Source organism: Pseudorca crassidens, chromosome 15 (assembly GCF_039906515.1).
Source record: "Pseudorca crassidens isolate mPseCra1 chromosome 15, mPseCra1.hap1, whole genome shotgun sequence".
Classification (NCBI taxonomy): Eukaryota; Metazoa; Chordata; class Mammalia; order Artiodactyla; family Delphinidae; genus Pseudorca; species Pseudorca crassidens.
The window spans coordinates 4,930,277-4,950,206 of record NC_090310.1 but is presented as its reverse complement, the minus strand read 5'-3'; the positions used below and the strand labels follow the sequence as shown (position 1 = coordinate 4,950,206).

The 19,930-nt window shown below is 44.1% G+C and overlaps 1 protein-coding gene across 6 annotated transcripts in view; it reads right to left on the bottom strand.

The window, feature by feature from the left end:
* Positions 1–436: 436 nt before the first annotated feature.
* The window catches only part of RSPH10B (radial spoke head 10 homolog B), a 40,153-nt gene continuing 20,659 nt past the window's right edge, over positions 437–19,930 (bottom strand). For 4 of the 6 annotated variants that reach the window (XM_067705480.1, XM_067705481.1, XM_067705482.1 and 1 more), the window contains 11 exons: positions 19,767–19,888; positions 18,961–19,150; positions 17,486–17,600; positions 16,453–16,532; positions 16,205–16,353; positions 9,596–9,703; positions 8,477–8,620; positions 6,955–7,080; positions 5,475–5,574; positions 2,192–2,390; positions 437–717 (listed from right to left, as the gene is read on the bottom strand). In XM_067705480.1, the coding sequence (XP_067561581.1) occupies positions 543–717; positions 2,192–2,390; positions 5,475–5,574; positions 6,955–7,080; positions 8,477–8,620; positions 9,596–9,703; positions 16,205–16,353; positions 16,453–16,532; positions 17,486–17,600; positions 18,961–19,150; positions 19,767–19,888 (1,508 nt within the window). In that variant the 3' untranslated portion in view covers positions 437–542. Of the gene's footprint in view, positions 718–2,191; positions 2,391–5,474; positions 5,575–6,954; positions 8,310–8,476; positions 8,621–9,595; positions 9,704–16,204; positions 16,354–16,452; positions 16,533–17,485; positions 17,601–18,960; positions 19,151–19,766; positions 19,889–19,930 lie in introns of those variants that run through there. The other 2 variants (XM_067705484.1, XM_067705485.1) reach the window with 2 other exon arrangements.

Here is a 19,930-nt window from a genome sequence, read left to right as displayed (position 1 = left end):
GCACACCTGGCTCTTTATCCTACATTGTTCGGCCTTTTGTCCATGCAGTGCTGTTTGCGATGCTGTGGGAATGGCTGGGAAAGGACCAGGGAAGAGGCCATGAAAGAGGCAGCATGTGAAGGACAGGTAGGATGTGGGCACAGGGCGGTTACAAGGGGCAAAGGAGGTGTGCCAGGCTCAGGGGAGGAAGGCCTAAAGAAACGTTTAAACAACTTCACTCCCCACTGGTTTTATCAGATTCTAAATTTAATCATCCGTTTTATACTTGGATTTAAAAAAAAAAACAATGAATACACACTCATTTAATACCCACATCTGTGTATTTTCATTCAGCTCAGTTGTCAAAACGCAGGCATTTCAGTGATCCAACCATATTAGAAACCCAAAACCCAGTGGGCCCAGGTAGTGGTATTTCAAGAAACACTTAGACAAGAAGTAAAACACACGTAATTTTATTGGGTAGGAAATTTGTTACAGGCTTTGGTTCTAAATTCCCTTCATACCTGCTTGTTCTCGTGGCTCATTTACAAACCCAGTGATGTCTACTTTTTCTTTTTCTTATTTGCAATGGATTTGCTGGACTGGGACACCACTGTGTCGTCTTTCAGGAGGCTCGGCATGAAATTCAAGGATGTGGCATGCACTGGTTCCTTGATCACAGTGATGGCGACCTCACAGTCTTGCCTTTTGGTCTCTTCCTCTCTCAAGCTGTTCAGCCTAACAAGAAGCAAACACAAGAAAGTATCTTTTTTTTTTTTTTTAGCGGTACGCGGGCCTCTCACTGCTGCGGCCTCTCCCGTTGCGGAGCACAGGCTCTGGACGCGCAGGCTCAGCGGCCATGGCTCACGGGCCCAGCCGCTCCGCGGCATGTGGGATCTTCCCGGACCGGGGCACGAACCCGTGTCCCCTGCATCGGCAGGCGGACTCTCAGCCACTGCGCCACCAGGGAAGCCCGATATCTTTTTTTGTCTTTGAAATTTCAAAACCGGTTTTTATGTGGTGTAAAGTAGTCCATACCTGGATCTCAACAGTTTCTGTGAACAGAACTAAACTGTCATCACTTTGCCTGAAATAAAAAGTGGTGCAATAGCTAGATAGTTTAAGACAGAGTTTTCACACATCTAAGGTGACTTGTGACACACTTGTCTCTGAAGCAACTTAGCTAGTAAGTAGCCTTTTAAAATACTGTTGTAAAAAAATAAAATACTGTTGTAGCCGTTTTCCCTAAGTCTAATGCTCTCTTCCACAGACCAATGGGCTTGAGATGCCCTTTACAGAGGTCAGACATTTGCACTTGGGACTGACCTGTCTGCATGGAACTAAGCCTGGACAGTGGTTCTAGAAAGGTAAGTGTGCGGCCTTTGCTAGGTGCTCACCACGCACCAAGCATTGTTCTCAATGCTTCACAAACACTAGCTCACTCAGTCCTCACAACAGTCCTACAAGGTATCACCTCCACCTTAAAGATGCAGAAACAGGCACACAGGGACAGACCTCACCAAGGTCACCCAGGTGATATAAGTGATGGGGCTGGGATATGAACCTGGGCAGTCTGGATCTATGTCACGCTGCCTCCTCGTGGATGCCTGGGGATGCCGTAGACAACCAGGACAGAACTGGTGGCTACGGGTTCCCAGCTGCACATGAGGACGTGCCGCCCTTCGGAAGGCGGAGACTTTTTTTTTTAAATATATATTTTTAGATTATTTTATTCATTTTTTTTTTGGCTGCATTGGGTATTCGTTGCTGCATGCGGGCTTTCTCTAGTTGCCGCAAGCAGGGGCTACTCTTCATTGTGGTGCACAGGCCTCTCGTTGCAGTGGCTTCTCTTGTTGCGGAGCATGGGCTCTAGGCGTGTGGGCTTCATTAGTTGTGGCACACAGCCTCAGTAGTTGTGGCTCGCGGGCTCAGTAGTTGTGCCTCGTGGGCTCTAGAGTGCAGGCTCAGTAGTTGTGGCGCACGGGCTTAGTTGCTCCGCGGCATGTGGGATCTTCCCAGACCAGGGCTTGAACCCGTGTCCCCTGCATTGGCAGGTGGATTCTTAACCACTGCACCACCAGGGAAGCCCAGAGGTGGTAGACTTTTAATGAAAGTGTTTGGTACTGAAGCTTCTGGTGGCTACAGAGGACAGGAAAGAAAGATGCCCGAGAGCCAGGTGGGCGGGAGGGAGCCGAGGGGTTCACTGAGTTACCTCGCCTCCAGCTCCTCATTCTCCACCTTCCTCTGAAGGGCCGTCGCTTCATTACGTAGCCTGTTTTCCTTTACTTTCTCCTTGAGGGTTTCTTCGTGTTTATGTGCTTGGAAGAGAGTGTTCACAAAAAAGATGTACATGTTACTGATCCACGTATTGAATTTTTCCTTTTGTTCATCCTTGGATTTTTCTTTTTCCGCTGGAAGAAAGTTTGATTAAAATGAGCATTAATACGGTCTTGCAATAACCCCGGGGTCTGTGTTCCAGTTCCCCAGTTCTGTCACTTCCTGTGCTGGGCTGAGTGTCCTCATCCCCCCATAAGGTGGGTGACACTGTGCTTCTCATCGGCTTGTGAGGATTAAGGGTAACTGCAAAATGCTTCAGGGACCACCTGGAACAAGGCTGGTGTCAGCTGACCACAGCCATGATTGTCAACACTTTCTTCAAGTCTCCTGGTACCTGTTATTTTTTTCCTAAATAGCTTAAATATTTTGGTTTTCTAAAATTAAAATCTTATAAAATTTACAAGATTCCCATGTTTCAGAGAAAGAAAAAAAACTCTTGGCTTTTGCATACATTGTCTTTAAAGGCAGTTTTCACTAAGAAAATTTCATTTCATTTTATTTGTTTTGTTTGGCCATGCCACACAGCTTGCAGGATCTTAGTTCCCCCGCCAGGGATCAAATCCGCGCCCTCAGCAGTGAAAGCACAAGAGTCCTAACCACTGGACCTCTAGGGAATTCCAAGAAAATTTTAAGAAGGATTTTAACTCTGAATTGAGTAAGAAGGTAGGTAAAATTATTGACTTGGTAAGGAGTTGCTTCACATTTACTAAGGCCAGCAGATACACACTTTGGAATGTGTTTAATATAGTTGATTCCAGGAAGATAATTCTTTGGATAGTTCTATACTATCAATAAGACGGGGGATCTTTCAAGAGAGCAGTTGTTTTTTGACTGTGTCTACAGCTTGGGCTGATCTGCTGTTTGATGGCAGTGATGGGAGAGGAGTATGGGCACAGGTACTCTGTAAGCGTAGCATTCTGTGACCAATCTACCCTCCATCCCAGGAGCCACTGTGAAGGGCCCAAGAGTGGAAGACGCATGCGGAGAACCTTGATGCTGGTGCCAGATTTTTTTTTAAAATATTTATTTAAATATGGGTCTTTGTTGCAGCACACGGACTCTTAGTTGCAGCATGCATGTGGGATCCAGTTCCCTGACCAGGAATCGAACCCAGGGCCCCTGCATGGGGAGCGTGGAGTCTTACCCACTGGACCACCAGGGAAGTCCCGCCAAGTGCCAGATTTTACAAGGACTAAGAGAAATGAAAACATATCCATAAAGACTTGCACACCCGTGTTCACAGCAGCATTACTCCTGATAGCCAGAAATGGGAACCACCAAGCCGCCCATCGCCTGATGGGCAGATAAAATGTGGTGTGTCCACACAGTGGAGTACTCCTCAGCACCACAGGGACAAGACACTAAGATGCGCCACAACAGGAACGGGCCCCAAAATGACTATACGTGAAAGAAGCAGATGCAAGCGAATATGATTCCATTTCTAGGAAATGTCCAGAAAAGGCAAATCCATGGAGAAAGTAAGTCAGTGGCACCAGGTGGCCCACAGGCACCCCCCGGGCTCCAGGCACCTCACCCACACATACCTCCCCCCTGTGGCCAGCTACCTGTGGTGGTGAGAGTGAGCTCTGGCAGGTGACCAGTGAGCACACACAGAAAGCTGGCCCAAGTCTGTGGGCCACGGAAGGACCACAAATGCCAGCTTTAGCACCGACGTTGGGAAAGCAAGGTACATGAAAAGGTGCTCAGCATCACTGATCATCAGGGAAATGCAAATCAAAACCACAGTGAGACGGACTTATATACACTACCAGATATGAAACAGATAGCTGGTGGGAAGCAGCCGCATAGCACAGGGAGATCAGCTCAGTGCTTTGTGACCATCTAGAGGGGTGGGATAGGGAGGGTGGGAGGGAGATGCAAGAGGGAACAGATATGGGGACATATGTGTATGTATAACTGATTCACTTTGTTATGAAGCAGAAACTGATGCACCATTGCAAAGCAATTGTACTCCAATAAAGATGTTTGGGAAAAAAAACCAACACAATGAGAGGGAATTCCCTGGAGGTCCAGGGGTTAGGACTTTGCGCTCTCAGTGCCGAGGGCCCAGGTTCAATCCCTGGTTAGGGAACTAAAATCCCACAAGCCACGAGACAAGGCCAAAAAAAAAAAAAAAAACACCAACTCACACCTGCTAGAATGGCTTGCTTCAAAAAGAAGAGAGATGCTGTCAAGGATGTGGGAAAACAGGACCCTTGTACGGTTTTGGTGGGATTGTAAATTGGTACAACCAGTATGGAAAACAGTATGGGTTTCCTCAAAAAATAAAAAAAGAACTACCCTATGATCCAGCAATTCCACTTCTGGGAATATATCCAAAGGAAATGAAGACACTATGTCAAAGAGATAGCTGCATCATCACATTCACAGTGGCACCATTTACAACAGCCAAGACAGGAGACGGCCTAAGTGTCCTTCAACAGATGAATGGATAAAGAAGAGGTATATATACACAATGGAATAGTACTCAGCCATAAAAAGGAGGAGAGCCTGCCATTTACAACACCATGGATGGACCTTGAGGGCACTACGCTAAGTGAAGTAAGTCAGAAAGAGACATACAAATACTGTATGATCTCACTTATAAGTAGAATCTATTTTTTAAAAATACAAACATAAAAAGAGATCAGATATGTGGTTACCAGAGGAGGGAGATGGGGGACACTGGAGGAAGGTGGTCAAAGGTACAAACTTCCAGTTGTAAGGTATAAGGATGTAACGTACAACACGATGACTGTAGCTAACACTGCTGAATGATGTATGTGGAAGTTGTTAAGAGAATAAACGCTAAGTGTTCTCATCACAAGAAGAACTGTTTTTGTGTGTATTTATGAGATGATAGATGTTAACTAAACGTATTGTGGCCATCATGTCACAATACATGTAAGTCAAGTCATTATGTTGTACACCTTAAACTTACACAGCACTGTATGTCAGTTATATCTCAATAAAACTGGGGAAAGAAAAGGGTTAGCTCAATGCCTTGAAAGGGAACTCTGTCAAGCCAGGGGGCAGAGTTGGGAGCAGCTGTCCCAGCCTAGTTACGTTTTAAAAGATGGTTGTACATTTTTATAAATGTTAAATCATTTATAAGCAACAGTTTGCTAATACCAAAGTTCTATTATTAAAATACTCACCATTTTGAGATAAAAGAAAGGTTCGCTCCTTTCCTGGAGATTTAAAGTTCATTTTGGAAGTTTTTCCATCACTTAGAGACTTCTTGATCTTGGGCTTTTTCTTTTTAAAAAAAAAAAAGAAAAATCATAAAGCAAAATATAACTTCTGCATCATTATGGACTAAAACTAATTTTCTACATTATAAATAATTAGAAAAGTATTAGTGAGGCCATTATCTTTATGCTAATTTGACTATTTTTAATCTGCCCTAAAATTTGACTTTTTAACCTGTATATTCGTCCTGTTAAGGAAATGAATAACAGAGCTATTGTATTTGCTGGAAGGCTTCCCCAGGAAACCAAAGACTAGAAAATACTCCCTGGGCCTGTTGGGAAAGTATTAATCCATCTCTTAGTGGCTTTAATTACTACATATATATATATAAAACCATATATCAATACATGCTGTTTACGCCTACATTTTTATCTCCAGTAGATCTCACCCTTGAACTCCAGACTTTGTCTCCAGCTGCCACTTGCTGTCACCACGTGGATGTCTCATCAGGCACCTTAAGTCTGACATGCCCAAACCCAACCCTTTAATTTCACCCCCAAAACTCATCTCCCCCTCAAACCCCAGTCCTCCCCTTCATGATAAATGGCAGCTCTGTTCTTCCAGTCGTTCAGGCCAAAAAAACCCTTAGAATCATCTTTGCCTTCTCTTTCCCTCTCAAACTCCACAGCCTTCAAGATACATGCAGATAATTCCAAGAGCTTCCTTACGGGTTTGTCAACAGCAAAGCCATCGTGAGCCTACTGAACCCCCTTGCTCAGGGCCCCCTCCCGGCCGGGCACTGCCTCACTCGGTGCATCTTCTGGGCCACGCCGATGTGGCTACACCTGCTGCTACACCCCTTCCAACACCCCAGAGGTGCTCCCGCCTCAAGGCCCCCGCACAGGACAGTCTCCTCCCAGCTGCGCTCAAGTGTGGCTTCATCCGAAGACCTTCCCTTCCCACCCCACCCTGTCTCTCAGTCTCCACCGCCTGCCTCGCTTTCCACCGCATCACTGATCCCTCCCAATTGTGTAAAGAAGTATAGCACTGCGGTAACGGGTGTAAATCCTGGAGTCGAACTGCCTGCGTGCAAACCCCCAGCTCCACTGCTTACCAGTTCTGTGACAGTGGGCAAGTTACTCGACCTCTGTGCCTCAGTTCCCCCTTGGAGCCGATGAAGCACCTACAAGTCGTCTGGGCATTAAATGAGCGGACCCCTGGGAAGTGCGTAGCACCTGGTAAGCACCCCGAGGGTGTTCACTCTTCCTGTTCTTCACGTGTCACTACGTCCCTCTCTCCCCCGGAATGTGATGCCCACGAGAGGACGGGCTTTCTGTTCCCGCCAGAACCCTGGCACCAGAAGAGCCCTCACCACATAGCAGGTGTGCAGCAGCGGTAGATCCCATGGCCGCAGCACTGTTTTCATGGGTAGCTGTGAATACAAACCTCTGATTGCCTTATCTTGCTCATGTCAAGCAAAACTCCTAACTTGCTTGAAGACGACTTAGTGTTGCCGTCCTGCACCTCAGATTCCTGGCTTCTTAGAGCACTTCGACTCCTGTTCTGGGTGTTCTGATCAACGACAAATACATAAGAGGATTTCTGTTTTCCGTGGAGACACACGTGTACGTGATTTTAACGTGGTATAACTGATTTACAATGACCTGCACATAACGCGCACTATGACGGTGAGTTTCGATGTGTCTACACCTGTGAAACCATCGCCTCAGAGAGTGGACGTATCCATCACCCCAGGTTTCCTGTGCCCCAGGAAGCCCTCTTCCCTCATCCTTGGGCAACTACTTACCTGTTTTCTGTCACTACAGATCACTTGGCATTTCTAGAATTTTACGTCATTGGAATCACAGCAGTATGTATCCTTCTCTGTCTGGCCTCTTTCACCCAGCATAATTAATGCACCCATGCTGTTGGCATGTGTTAGGAGTTACTTCACTGCTGGCTCATCCCCCGTTGTATGGTTATAATAGGACTTGTTTATCTTGATGGATGTGCGGTGCCAGATTGGAAACCAGACGTGAACTTGATCCGATGGTTCCTGAGGCTGTCCCCGAGGCCAGCGTGTCCGAGTGTGGTTACTGGAGTCCATGTGCTGCCATCCACACAGGCATGGATGAGTTTAAGGTGGACATGACCCGGCCCCAGCCTGTGGCCAGGCTCTCGGATGACCTGGAGGGGGCGTATCTGCTGATCGGGTGGACTGGGTGCTACTGAAGTTGAACCTGCACGAGGGTCCAAGGCACATCCTGGGACTCGTGGTCAGAGGTGCTCCTTAGATGACCAACAGTGAGAGGTCTCCCTGAGTGAGCAGCTCTCGCGAGTTTCCCAGCTGGGGTTTCCGCTGGCCCCCAACACTCTCCCTTGTGGCTCCGAATGAAGGACTCAACGATCAGAAACCCTTCCAGCCCACTACCCTGAAACCCCCGCTCCATCTGACCCAGCGGCTAGATCTTTCGGTCAACGGCCCACACTGTCCCTGCTCCCCCAAGGCTTTGGCGTGAAGCCCAGTGTCCAGCCCCATGAGCAGGTCCTGTCCTCTGGGACGCGCCCAGCATCCTGCACACGCTCGGGAGCTGTTCCTTGGCATCTGTGCTCTGTGACAAGCAATCCACTCTTGTAAACACTAGATCATGGGATGAAACGTTTCATAAAAACCACCTCAGATGCCGTAGGCCTCGTGGTCCAGCCAGGGGAGCCCCACACCCCTGAGGGTGTCGGTAGGCCCTCTGACACTCATTACGTATCTCCACTGTCATAGGTCATGACCAGAAAATACATTTTCCCTAATGTAGAAAAAAGACAATACACTCCTTTCAGAATGTGAAAAGAAGTCTTAAATAAGTTATTTCCTGAAGGGTTACAAAAGCCCAAGATAGTCTTGATGATGGTTTAACCATTCCAGAATAAAACCCATTCCTTACTCTGTAAATTCTAAGATATTATTTGTTACCTGATTTATCATTGTATAAGTGCTTCCAGCTTTGTTTCCAGACGAGCCATCATTTGGAAAATTTAAATAGAATTTAGTCGATTGGTTAGTAACAGAGATGAGTGCGAAGCTTAACAGAGCTTCAAAGAATTCCAGGAAAACCAGCTGAAATAGAAGAAAATATAAAGGGTCTTATTCATCCTGACACACCTCGAGGTGGACCAGCAGTTCTTCTGGGTGTTTGTTCTCCAGAAAGTACCACCTTGTTCAACACTCAGGCATCATGGGCGCACACCAGTTTGCAATAAAAACTACAGCATTTAAAAGATCTGTGAGGATGTATATTCTCTCCTTAGCTTGTAAGTCATTTTTCTATTTGCCAGAAACATTTTATTTTATATTAGCTAATTGAGGACAGTCACTTTCAGAAGTATTTCTTTTTTTCTTGGACAGCTAGAGAAGTGGCACCTGTTAGGAGTCGGTGCTGAATGGCTAAGCCCTCTGGAGATGCTGGGATAGGGTGAACATATTTTGTACGTAAGGAGGATATGAATGGGGAGGGGCGTTGCAAAGGGAAGACTGTTACGGTTTGAACTGTGCCTCCCAAAAAAGAGTTGGAGTCCTGTCCCCCAATATGCTCAGATTACAGATAATCGAGCTAAAGTGAGGCCGTTAGGGTGGGCGCTAGTTCAGTGTGGCGGCTGTCCTTACAAGAAGAGGGAAATTTGGACCCACAGACAGAAACATAGAAGACAATGTGAAGAGACATGGGGAGCAGACAACCTCTACAAGCCAAGGAGAGAGGCCTGGAGCAGATCCTTCCCCACAGCCCTCAGAAGGATCCAATTCCAGCAACACCTTGATTTCCGACTGTCAGCCTTCAGAACTACAGGCAAGATATGCATTATATAAGCCAGAAACAGGTGGCAGGGGCGGAGGTTAGCAAGTACAAATGTCCTGAGGTAGGGGTGTGGTGGGCGTATTCAGGGAACAGCTAAGCGGCAGGTGTAACTCAGTGTCAGACGTGGACCCAGAGAGGTGGCCATGCTGGCACCATTGGTGCCAATCCAATCTTGGTGTCCAAGGTAGAGCAAACAGCCTGAGTTGGATCTGTACCGTTCGTGACACCAGTTTACAAACCTCAAGTTTAAAGTTGCTGTCAATTCCATCATGCATGAAAGGATTATCCTCTGCTATGACCTCCACAAATTTTCTTGCTGTTAATTCTTTATTTATCATTTTAAATCTCTGTAAAAGAAACAACCAATCAAATCATAATGGCCGATAATTACAAACAGCTATATATTTTTAAAGTTAGTTTATACCAATACAGCACTTTAAGGAGATGGTCTAGAAATAAGTATCTTAAAAACTGGTAATTTTGAAAAGCATTCTGTTTTTGTTTTTTTTTTTGTGGTACGCGGGCCTCTCACTGTTGTGGCCTCTCCCGTTGCGGAGCACAGGCTCCGGACACGCAGGCTCAGCGGCCATGGCTCACGGGCCCAGCCGCTCCGCGGCACGCGGGATCCTCCCGGACCGGGGCACGAACCCGCGTCGCCTGCATCGGCAGGCGGACTCCCAACCACTGCGCCACCAGGGAAGCCCCTGAAAAGCATTCTGGATTAACATTGGTATTTACCTCTCTACTCCTTCCCTAATCCCTCTAAGACAACAGTAAAGATTTTTTTTAGAGGCATAAACATAGGACAGAGAACGGGAGAGTGGATGACCCAGACGTGAGATATCAACACAGCTCTACTGGTGGGAAAGCGCTGGACTAATGAATGGGCTTAGCAGAACAAGGAGCTGAGAGCTCAGGGAGGCAAGAGGCAAGTCGAGTCCAGTCGGAACTCAGGAAGGAGTCAGCTCTGAAAGCCGTGCTACAGGTAAGGCTGAACACAGGAAGACTCCCAGAAAGTCTAGGTGAAGACCCTTTCCGCATCTAGACTGAAAACAGAAGGTTGACTTGCTGGAGATACTGAACCACAGTGCATTTGGCTCCCCTAAAGTCACAGTCCTGCTGAAAACAAGAATTAGGGGAAAGTGCACGTTGGTAGGGCCCTCCCTTCACACTGACCCTTCCCTCCACTCTGTTCTAAGAACTATGAAAACCAGGTTCATATCCCCCAGGCAGGAGTTAGGAGAAATCCTCCCCTGGAAAATCGAACATCCAAGAGAAAAGCTCTGTCAACCACAGGCTGGTGGAGGGTCTTCCCTGGCAGTCCGGTGGTTAAGACTCCACACTTCCAATACAAGAGGTTTGGGTTCACTGCCTGGTCAGGGAACTAAGATCCCACATGCCACACGCCACAGCCAAAAAGACAAAAGACAAAACTGTGGGCTGGGGAGGAGAAAGGGGAGAGGTGGGGCAGTTTCCTGGCTTGGTTACTCCACAGTGAAACCTAATCTTTGACAAGTGCCGCTCATCCACATGAACTTCCAATCAGCCTTTATTTATTTTATTTTATTTTATTTATTTTTTTATTTTTGGCTGCGTTGGGTCTTTGTTGCTGTGCTTGGGCTTTTCTCTGGCTGTAGCGAGCAGGGGCTACTCTTTGTTGCGGTGCGCGGGCCTCTCATTGTGGTGGCTTCTTTTGTTGCGGAGCACGGGCTCTAGGCACACGGGCTTCAGTAGTTGTGGCACATGGGCTCAGTAGTTGTGGCTCGCGGGCTCTAGAGCGCAGGCTCAGTAGTTGTGGCACACGGGCTTCGTTGCTCCGTGGCATGTGAGATCTTCCCGGACCAGGGCTGGAACCCGTGTCCCACTGTGCCACCAGGGAAGCCCCCATTCAGCCTTAGAGTGCCACAGTCCTATCTATGAGTGGACAGCCAAGTTTCACCACACATGCTATGCGGAAAGCCTTAATATAAAAGCCAGAGAACAAAACCAACAGAGGTGGGGAAGGGAGATCTGGACTTGGAAGGAACAGAGGCAATGTAAAAAGCCGAGAAAAAAAAAATTCCATTTAGCTCCCCCACCCCCAATTCATTTCTTCAGTGGAATAAGAGAGATTGCATCCATGTTTTAAAAACAAGCAAAATGCTTAAAAAAGGGTCAAAGGATTAGAAATTTAATAGCAGAAACTCAAATAGAAGGGGAAAGATAATGCAGGAAATCTCTCCTAAAGGAGAACAAAAAATAACAAAGATATGGATGGTCAGAGAGAAAAGACTAAAATAAAATTAAATTGGTCCAGGAGGTTTGACACCCATGTTCCACAAAAAGGATGGAGCAAATGGAAGGCAGGAAATCTGAACAAGTAATTCCAGAGCATGTTGCAGGACTGAAGGGCACAGGTTTCCAACATTAAAGCTCACGAAATAAACGTAAAAAGACAAATACCAAAGCTGCATCACTGTGAAATTTCGGAACAAGGATAAAAGTAGATTGTAAAATATTTCGGCAAGGAAAAGAAATTACATCAAAATGATTGAGAAGCAACAGTAATCAAGACAGTGTGGTACTGGTAAGAGGATAAACATACAGATAAATGAAATACAATTGAGAATCCAGAAATAAAGCCATACATCTACGGCCAACTGATTTTTGACTAGAATGCCAAGACCAATCAATAGAGGGAAAAAGTCTTCTCAACAAATGGTGCTGGGACAACTGGGGATCCACACACACAAAAATTGTTGGACCCCCTACCTCAGACCATATACTGTAGAAAAAATAATTCAAAATGACCTAAAAGTCAGAGAGAAAACTCAGAAGACAACATAGAGGTTAGTCTTCATGATCTTGGATTGACAATGGATTCTTTTTTTTTTTACATCTTTATTGGAGTATAATTGCTTTACAATGGTGTGTGACAGTGGATTCTTAGACTTAACACCAAAGGCACAAGTGAGAAAAGAAAAAAATAGATAATTAGACTTCATCAGAAACCAGCAAAAACAGAAGGTTTTAAATAAGAGTCTCATAACATAACATACTCAAATGTTCAGGTTTCAGTGGGAAATCACTGACTCATGGTGCCAATAGCCAGGAAGATATCAAACTGAATGAACAAAGACAATCAACATATGCCAACACCAAGATGACAGAGGACACAGAATTAAGTGACACAGATTTTAATTAAAATGCTTAAATGAGCCATTACAAACAGGCTTGAAACAAATGGGGGAAAAAAGAAAGTCTCAGCAAATGAATGGAAGAAATGAAGCACTAAATGGAAATTTTAGAACCAAAAACTATAATAATTAAATTAAAAGCTCAATAGATGGGCTCAACAGCATAAAGAAAGGGATAGGAGAAAGAATCAGTGAACCTGAAAATGGAATAATAGAAATTATCCAACCTGAACAACAGAGAGAAAATAGACTGAAAAAAAAAACAGACTCAGGGACCCATGGGCCTATAATAAAAGATCTAACATTCATGTTATCAGAGTCACAGAAGGAAAGGAGAAAGAAAGGTGGGTCGAAAAAGTACATGAATAAATAAGGGCTGAAAACTTCTTAAACTTGATAGAAACACAAACCTACAGATCTAAGAATTTGAGTGAATCCCACATAAGATAAACCCAAAGAAATTCACATCAAGACACACGTCAAACTTCTGAAAACTAAAGACAAAGAGAAAAGTCTTGAAAGTGACAGTGAAACGACACCTTCCTATCATGGAAAAAATTCACATGACGGCAGATTTCTCATCAGAAAGCACAGGAGCCAGAAGGAAGTGGCACAGCATTTTCCAAGTGCTGAAAGAGGACTTTCAACTCAGAATCCTCTTGCCAGAGAAAATGTCCTTCAGGACTGAAGGGGAATTAAGACATTCTCGGATGAAGGCAAACTAAGAACTGGTTGCTAGCAGACCTACCTGAAAAGGATGGCTGGAGAAAATTCTCTAAATAGAAAGGAAATGATAAGGAATCAGGAACTTCAGGAAGGAAGAACAAATATTGTAAGCAAAAATAGGGATCGGTACAATACACTTTCCTTTTCCTCTTGAGTTTTGTAAATTATATTTGGCAGTTAAAGCAAAAATTATACTACTATCTGATGTGGTTCTAAAGGTAGGCAGAGGAAATATCAATTATATTATAAATGGTAAGGGGTAAAAAGATGTAAAGGGAAGTAAGGGTTTCTGTACTTCACTCGAATTGGTCAAATGATGACACCATTAGACTGTGATAAGTCTATTATATTTATAGATACTCAAAACAACACTATTAGATCAATCAAAATGAAATTCTAAAAAATGTTTAAGTAACCTACGGGAAGGCAGGAAAAAGAAAACAAAAACAGAACAAACAAAAATCGAAAAACTAAATGGCAAACTTACACCTAACAAACCAATTATATTAAACGTCCATGTTCTAAATACACCAGTTGAAAGACAGATACTGGCAAGTATTGCTGGTGGGACTATAAGATGATCCAGCCACGCTGGAAAATAGTTTGGCAGTCTTTAAAAAAAAAAATGAGACAAATACTCACCATATAACTCAGTAATTGCCGCCTGGGGCGTTTATCCCATAGAAATCAAAACTTGTCCACAGAAAAACCTGTCCACAGTTGTTCATACTATATATATATATTTTTTTTTTTTGCGGTACGCGGGCCTCTCACTGTTGCGGCCTCTCCCGCTGTGGAGCACAGGCTCCGGACGCGCAGGCTCAGCGGCCATGGCTCACGGGGCCAGCTGCTCCGCGGCATGTGGGATCCTCCCGGACCGGGGCACGAACCCGTGTCCCCCGCATCGGCAGGCGGACTCTCAACCACTGCGCCACCAGGGAAGCCCCTGTTCATACTATATTGATTCTACATCCACAAACTATAAACAACCCAAATGTCCATTGATAGACGGATGCATAAACAAATCACGGTATATCCATCGAATGGAATGCTATTCAGCAGTAACAGAGAGCGAAATATTTATACCTGCAACAACATGGATGAATCTCAAAATGACTATGCTGAAAGAAGCTACACCAAGAGAAAACAGAGAAAAGAGATACAGAGGATATAGTATTATAAACTATTTTAGCTACAGTCCCAGAGTGAAAAGTGGTTCTGAAGCAATGATTAAACAAGTAATAGTGGAAATTTTTTTAAAAACTGATGAACAACATTAATCCATGGAGTCAAGGTAGCAGGTAGCAAGTTGGAGAGATTCTTACTGGCCAAATATGGGACAATTTGACCATGGGGGATGGAGGGAAGACTGCAGTGGATTGAAACACATCGAATATGTGTAAGCCCAGGAGTTATAATGATATTTTCAAAAGCTCATTAGTCACTGTTGAAGAACTGCCAGGATATCAACTCATTCTGAAAATTAATAAAGGGAAAAATTGAGCACTTATCCTTCCTTTCCTGTGTATTTCAGAGTCATCAGATAGCTGATGAGGTAAAGTTCTTCTTTATATCGGATTCATAGCTAAGAAATGCAGATGGAATGATAGAAAATTACTATTGTGGGACCCTTAAGGAAATAACAGATGTCAGCAATGACTGTCAGGGCTACTCGAACCACTAGTGAAAGGTTTATGGGGAACGTTGAAATGGAAGGATTCTGCTGACACCATATGACCCACTGGTTGATCTCAGCATCACTAAAAGGGAGCATCCCTGACGTGACACAACAGGAATTAGCCAGAAGCACCTGCAGCTTTGTCAGGAAACAAACAAAACCTGAGGGACTTCCCTGGTGGTGCGGTGGTTAAGAATCCACCTGCCAATGCAGGGGACACAGGTTTGAGCCCTGGTCCGGGAAGATCCCACATGCCACGGAGCAACTAAGGCCGTGCACCACAACTACTGAGCCCACGTGCCTAGAGCCTGTGCTCCACAAGAGAAGCCACCACAATGAGAAGCCCATGCACCACCACAAAGAGTAGCCCCCGCTCGCCACAACTAGAGAAAGCCTGCGTGCAGCAGTGAAGACACAACACAGCCAAAAATAATAAATAAATAAAAATTAAAAAGTTTTTTAAAACAAAATCTAATCAAGCTTCTAATTCTAGTGACCACTTTGATGGAAATAAAGGGGAAAAGGAACACCTGTCATCAACTCTCTGAGGATGCAGCCAACCAAAACTGAAGTCTGACCAGTCAGTCTACAGGGACAAATGGCCTCATTTCATCAATAATAAGGGACCACGGAGAAGAGGGAAAGTGAATAAACAGCTGTATAATATTCCATCCCCAAAAACCACGTACTTCAAAAAATTATTTCCTATCAATACTAGTTTTTCGTATATATGACATTTAAATTTGTAAAACCAGTTTTTTGTATACATGTGACACTTAAATTTTTTTAAATCACTCTATCCCCTATTAGTTTTATCCTTTATCTACCCACAAGTATAAATTTAAAATATCACGAAAGAAAAACTACCAAGAATATAAGAATATTGTATAAATTAGATATTCTCACTATTTTCCAAACTAATAACTTTCTTAAATCACTTTTCTGATGAACAGTAGTTTTTTTTAAGTGACATCCATCCCCCCACCTTCCCTTACAGGGAAAGGTCTGCATCAGTAAAGATGCTGGAGGCCCCGCCGACCATACCCCTCCCCCCTGGCTGGGAAGCCCATTGGGCACAAGCTCCTTCTGTTTCTCTTCCTTCCACTATCACAGGCCATTAGAGTTACTCTCCTCTGCTGATGGCTACGAAAATTTCTCTCAGACCTTCACCTTGTTCCTTGCACATCACAGCTAGAATATTTTGCCTTTCTTAAATTAAAATCAAAGTACCTATAAATATAAAGCCAGTACCAGCCATGAGTGGTTACCTTCAACATCCAGAGGAAGTGTCTCATGTCCATTGTGAGCTCATGCGGAGGGGCTGCGTTTGGTCTGCAGTAAACTGTGTAGATCTCCCAGCACTTATCCACGTAATTCATTGAATAGAGTGTCTGGTGGGCCTCGCAGAATAAACTGCCTAAAGATGTAATGGAAAAATAAACATTCAAAAGATGATTACAAAACTCTATTTTGGAAAATATTATGGTAAATATAATCCTATTGGTTTTGTATTTACCTTTTACACGGCAGGCATTTGGGCGAATGTTCTCATTCATCAGTTTTGTAAAACACAAAAAGAGTGATGGGCTTCTGTCTCTGTGATTAAGAAGACACCATAATCACTGCTCCTTCCAGGAGGTGGAACTTAATTCCCCTCCCCTTGAGTATGCGGTGGGCTTAGTAACTGGCTTCTAACAAGTAGAGTACAGCAAGGGGAAAATAGTAAGTCTGCAGTAGAGAAACCGGGCTGACAGCACTTAACCACGTGATCAAGGTTAACCTCCCCAGTAATGAGACAGATCGACATCATTTACCTGATAGGATGGTATTCTTCCCCCAAACTCATAACCTCAGTGTGATGATGAAAAAAAATCAGAAAATTGAAATCGAGGGGCATTTTACAAAATAACTGACCAATATTCTTCCGAAGTGTCATGGTCATAAAAGACAAACTATCACAGCTGTAGGGGACTAAGGAGATGTGATAAATACAAGGTGGGATCCTCGATTCGGTCTTGAAACAGAAAAGGGAAAAAACTCAGGAAGTCCTAAAAAAATCTGTAATTTAGTTAATGGTGTTGTAGCAATGTTAATTCCTTAATTTTGATAAGTGTACCATGGTTCTGTAAGATGTAGTCATTAGGGGAAGCTGGATGAAGGGTATATAGGAATTCTCTCTGTTATGAGAATTGCGTTGGCGACACTCTGTAAATCAACAATTATTTCAAAATAGTTTTTTTTTCTTTAAAGATACAATATCAATTTTGCTCTGAGAAAGATAGGAAATTCTGGTCTAAGGAAGAGCTGGTGGTAACTATTTCTGAATAAAAACTTGAGGGCTATGTGCAGAATTGAAACATGACCCACGTCAGAAGGGTTTTCAAAATTTAATCTTGTTTCTCGCGGTTTTGTGGTTAATATTTGTGGAAAACTTTTGTTTCTGATCCTTCAAGAGTATGAAAAATAATATCGAAGAAAAAGGAACAATATCATAACAATCCTATGAGCTCAGCCCTCATCCTATCATGGGGTCCAGAAGGAGTACTTACTGGTATTCTTTGTGATGGATGTGGTAAGCCAACTCCAGGAGGTAATTCAAAAATGTTGTCAAAAGTATTGTTGTAAATGGAGAATGAATTTCTTCAACTGGTATGTCCTTATTGGCTAAAACAAGAAAATTGGGGAGGATGCCTGGTGGTCTCTAGAACCTTCTATCTTATTTGCTCCTGGTACACAACTCAAAGAACTGAATACAATGGAGTACACCTTTTTCCTAGAGACTACCCTGAACAGCATATAAGCGTCCACCTAAAAATTAAGGTCCACATGAAAGAGCTCCATCTGGTCACTTTACAAGAAACTTACAAGATACCTTGTCCTGGTGTTTTTCAAAGTGGTCTGAGCCACAGTCTGATTAAGGCTGCTAATTCTAAGTGAAGTTTCAAGTGTGTTTCAGACACTGAAATTTGAAGTAAATAGGCGTTAGGTCTAACATCAAGAAGGTGATCTGAGGCCTTCCAGCCTCCCTGCCTGCCACAATTCAGCTGAAAGGAATAAAGCCTTCAAAGTTGTTAATTTTACTGCAGGGACTTTTCAACTTGAAATCAAGCCCAAGCCCAAGATTATCTAAAGCCTTTTCTTTCTTTTTTTTTTTTTTTAAATTTATTTATTTATTTTTGGCTGCATTGGGTCTTCATTGCTGCACGCGGGCTTTCTCTAGTTGCGGTGCACAGGCTTCTCATTGCGGTGGCTTCTCTTGTTGCAGAGCACGGGCTCCAGGCGTGCGGGCTTCAGTGGTTGTGGCGCACGGGCTCAGTAGTTGTGGCTCGCGGGCTCTAGAGCGCAGGCTCAGTAGTTGTGGCGCACGGGCTTAGTTGCTCCGCGGCACGTGGGATCTTCCCGGACCAGGGCTGGAACCCGTGTCCCCTGCATTGGCAGGCAAATTCTTAACCTCTGAGCCACCAGGGAAGCCCTCTAAAGCCTTTTCTAGGCTATTCCAAGCCCTCCCTGATCCTCTCTGCTTGTGACCTGACAACTGGACGGTTTGGGGGCTTTTTTTTTTTGAGGGGGGGCGGATTGTTGTTGTTGTTTTCTCAGGGATAGGCAGGCTTCTCTGTAAAGGGCCAGACGGTAAATATTTTAGGCTCTGTGGGCCAGCCTCTGTCACAGCCACTCAGCTCTGCTGGTGCAGGGCAAAAGAAGCCACGGACAAGATGACAACAAATGAGCATGGCTGTGTTCCAATAAAACTTTATTTACAAGAACACGCAGTTGGGCTGGATTTGGCCCACGGGCCGACTTTGCTGCCCCTGCTAGAGATGGTCTTTAACTGTTGCTGTTATTTCATGAGATCCTCTCCTCAGTCATGTTTTAAGCACCCTGGGAACACAACCATGTATTGCTTTCTGGAACACCTCTCCCAACATCTGCCTTCCTCACTCCCTTAACATTTCCTAACTGGTGTCAGGGTGCTGTGATGTTATACTGCTCTTTAAACCAGATGCGAAGGATGTGGAATACTCACCACTTAGTACCCTGTCCATATCGGCGAGGGTTATTTTATGATGATGGAATTTGCAGTCTTTTAGAAACCTCCAGAAGTGAAGCTTTGTCATCAGAAAGGTGTTATCCAGAGAGTGATCACATCCTAGGCTGCTGTAGAAGCTATAGATTCTTCTTAGTTCTGTAATATTTCTTAAGATAGCATATTCTACCTGAAAAGGGAGAGCCACACATATCTTCATCTTACCTGATAAGAACAAAGGTAAAAGAAAACCTGTTTTCTAAATTAAACGAGGTAACACGTGCAATAGCATTTACCTCTTACCACTGTAAGAGCTCAATAAATGTTATCTTCTCCCCACCCATCCCCAGGTCAGTAACGTGCAATTTCTGAGTAAGAGTAGAAAGACATGCTGTTATCTGGACAGTGGAATTACTTTCATGCTGCTCTGTCCGATCCTGTCCTGTTTCATCCTATCTCAATGACAGTGATAAAATTCTCTTGTCTACAGATCGATATCCCTCATGGACACAGACACAAAAATCTTCAACAAAATATTAGCAAACCAGGGAATTCCCTGGCGGTCCAGCGGTTAGGACTCCACACTTCCACGGCCGGGGGCCTGGGTTTGATCCCTAGTCGGGAAACTGAGATGTCACAAGCCACGCAGCATGGCCAAAAATAAATAATTAATTTAAAAAACTTTAAAAAATAAAAGACATTCAATACATGACAACAGTCATCAACTGCATCTTCCCAGGACTGTGGAGAGTCTGCTAATGTTTTAGCCTAAAATATAAATTTATAACAATACAGAAGGTTTTTACCTGCTTCTTTTCTTCTGATTGGTCTCTCTCCGGGTACATTTTCAGCAACAAACTGAGATCCAGCTCAATGCTCGAGCCTAACGTGGAATTACTTTCACTGCCATCAAGGTTTCTGATGATTTCTAGCAGATGAGGACAAATATACAGGATAAATGTGAAAAACA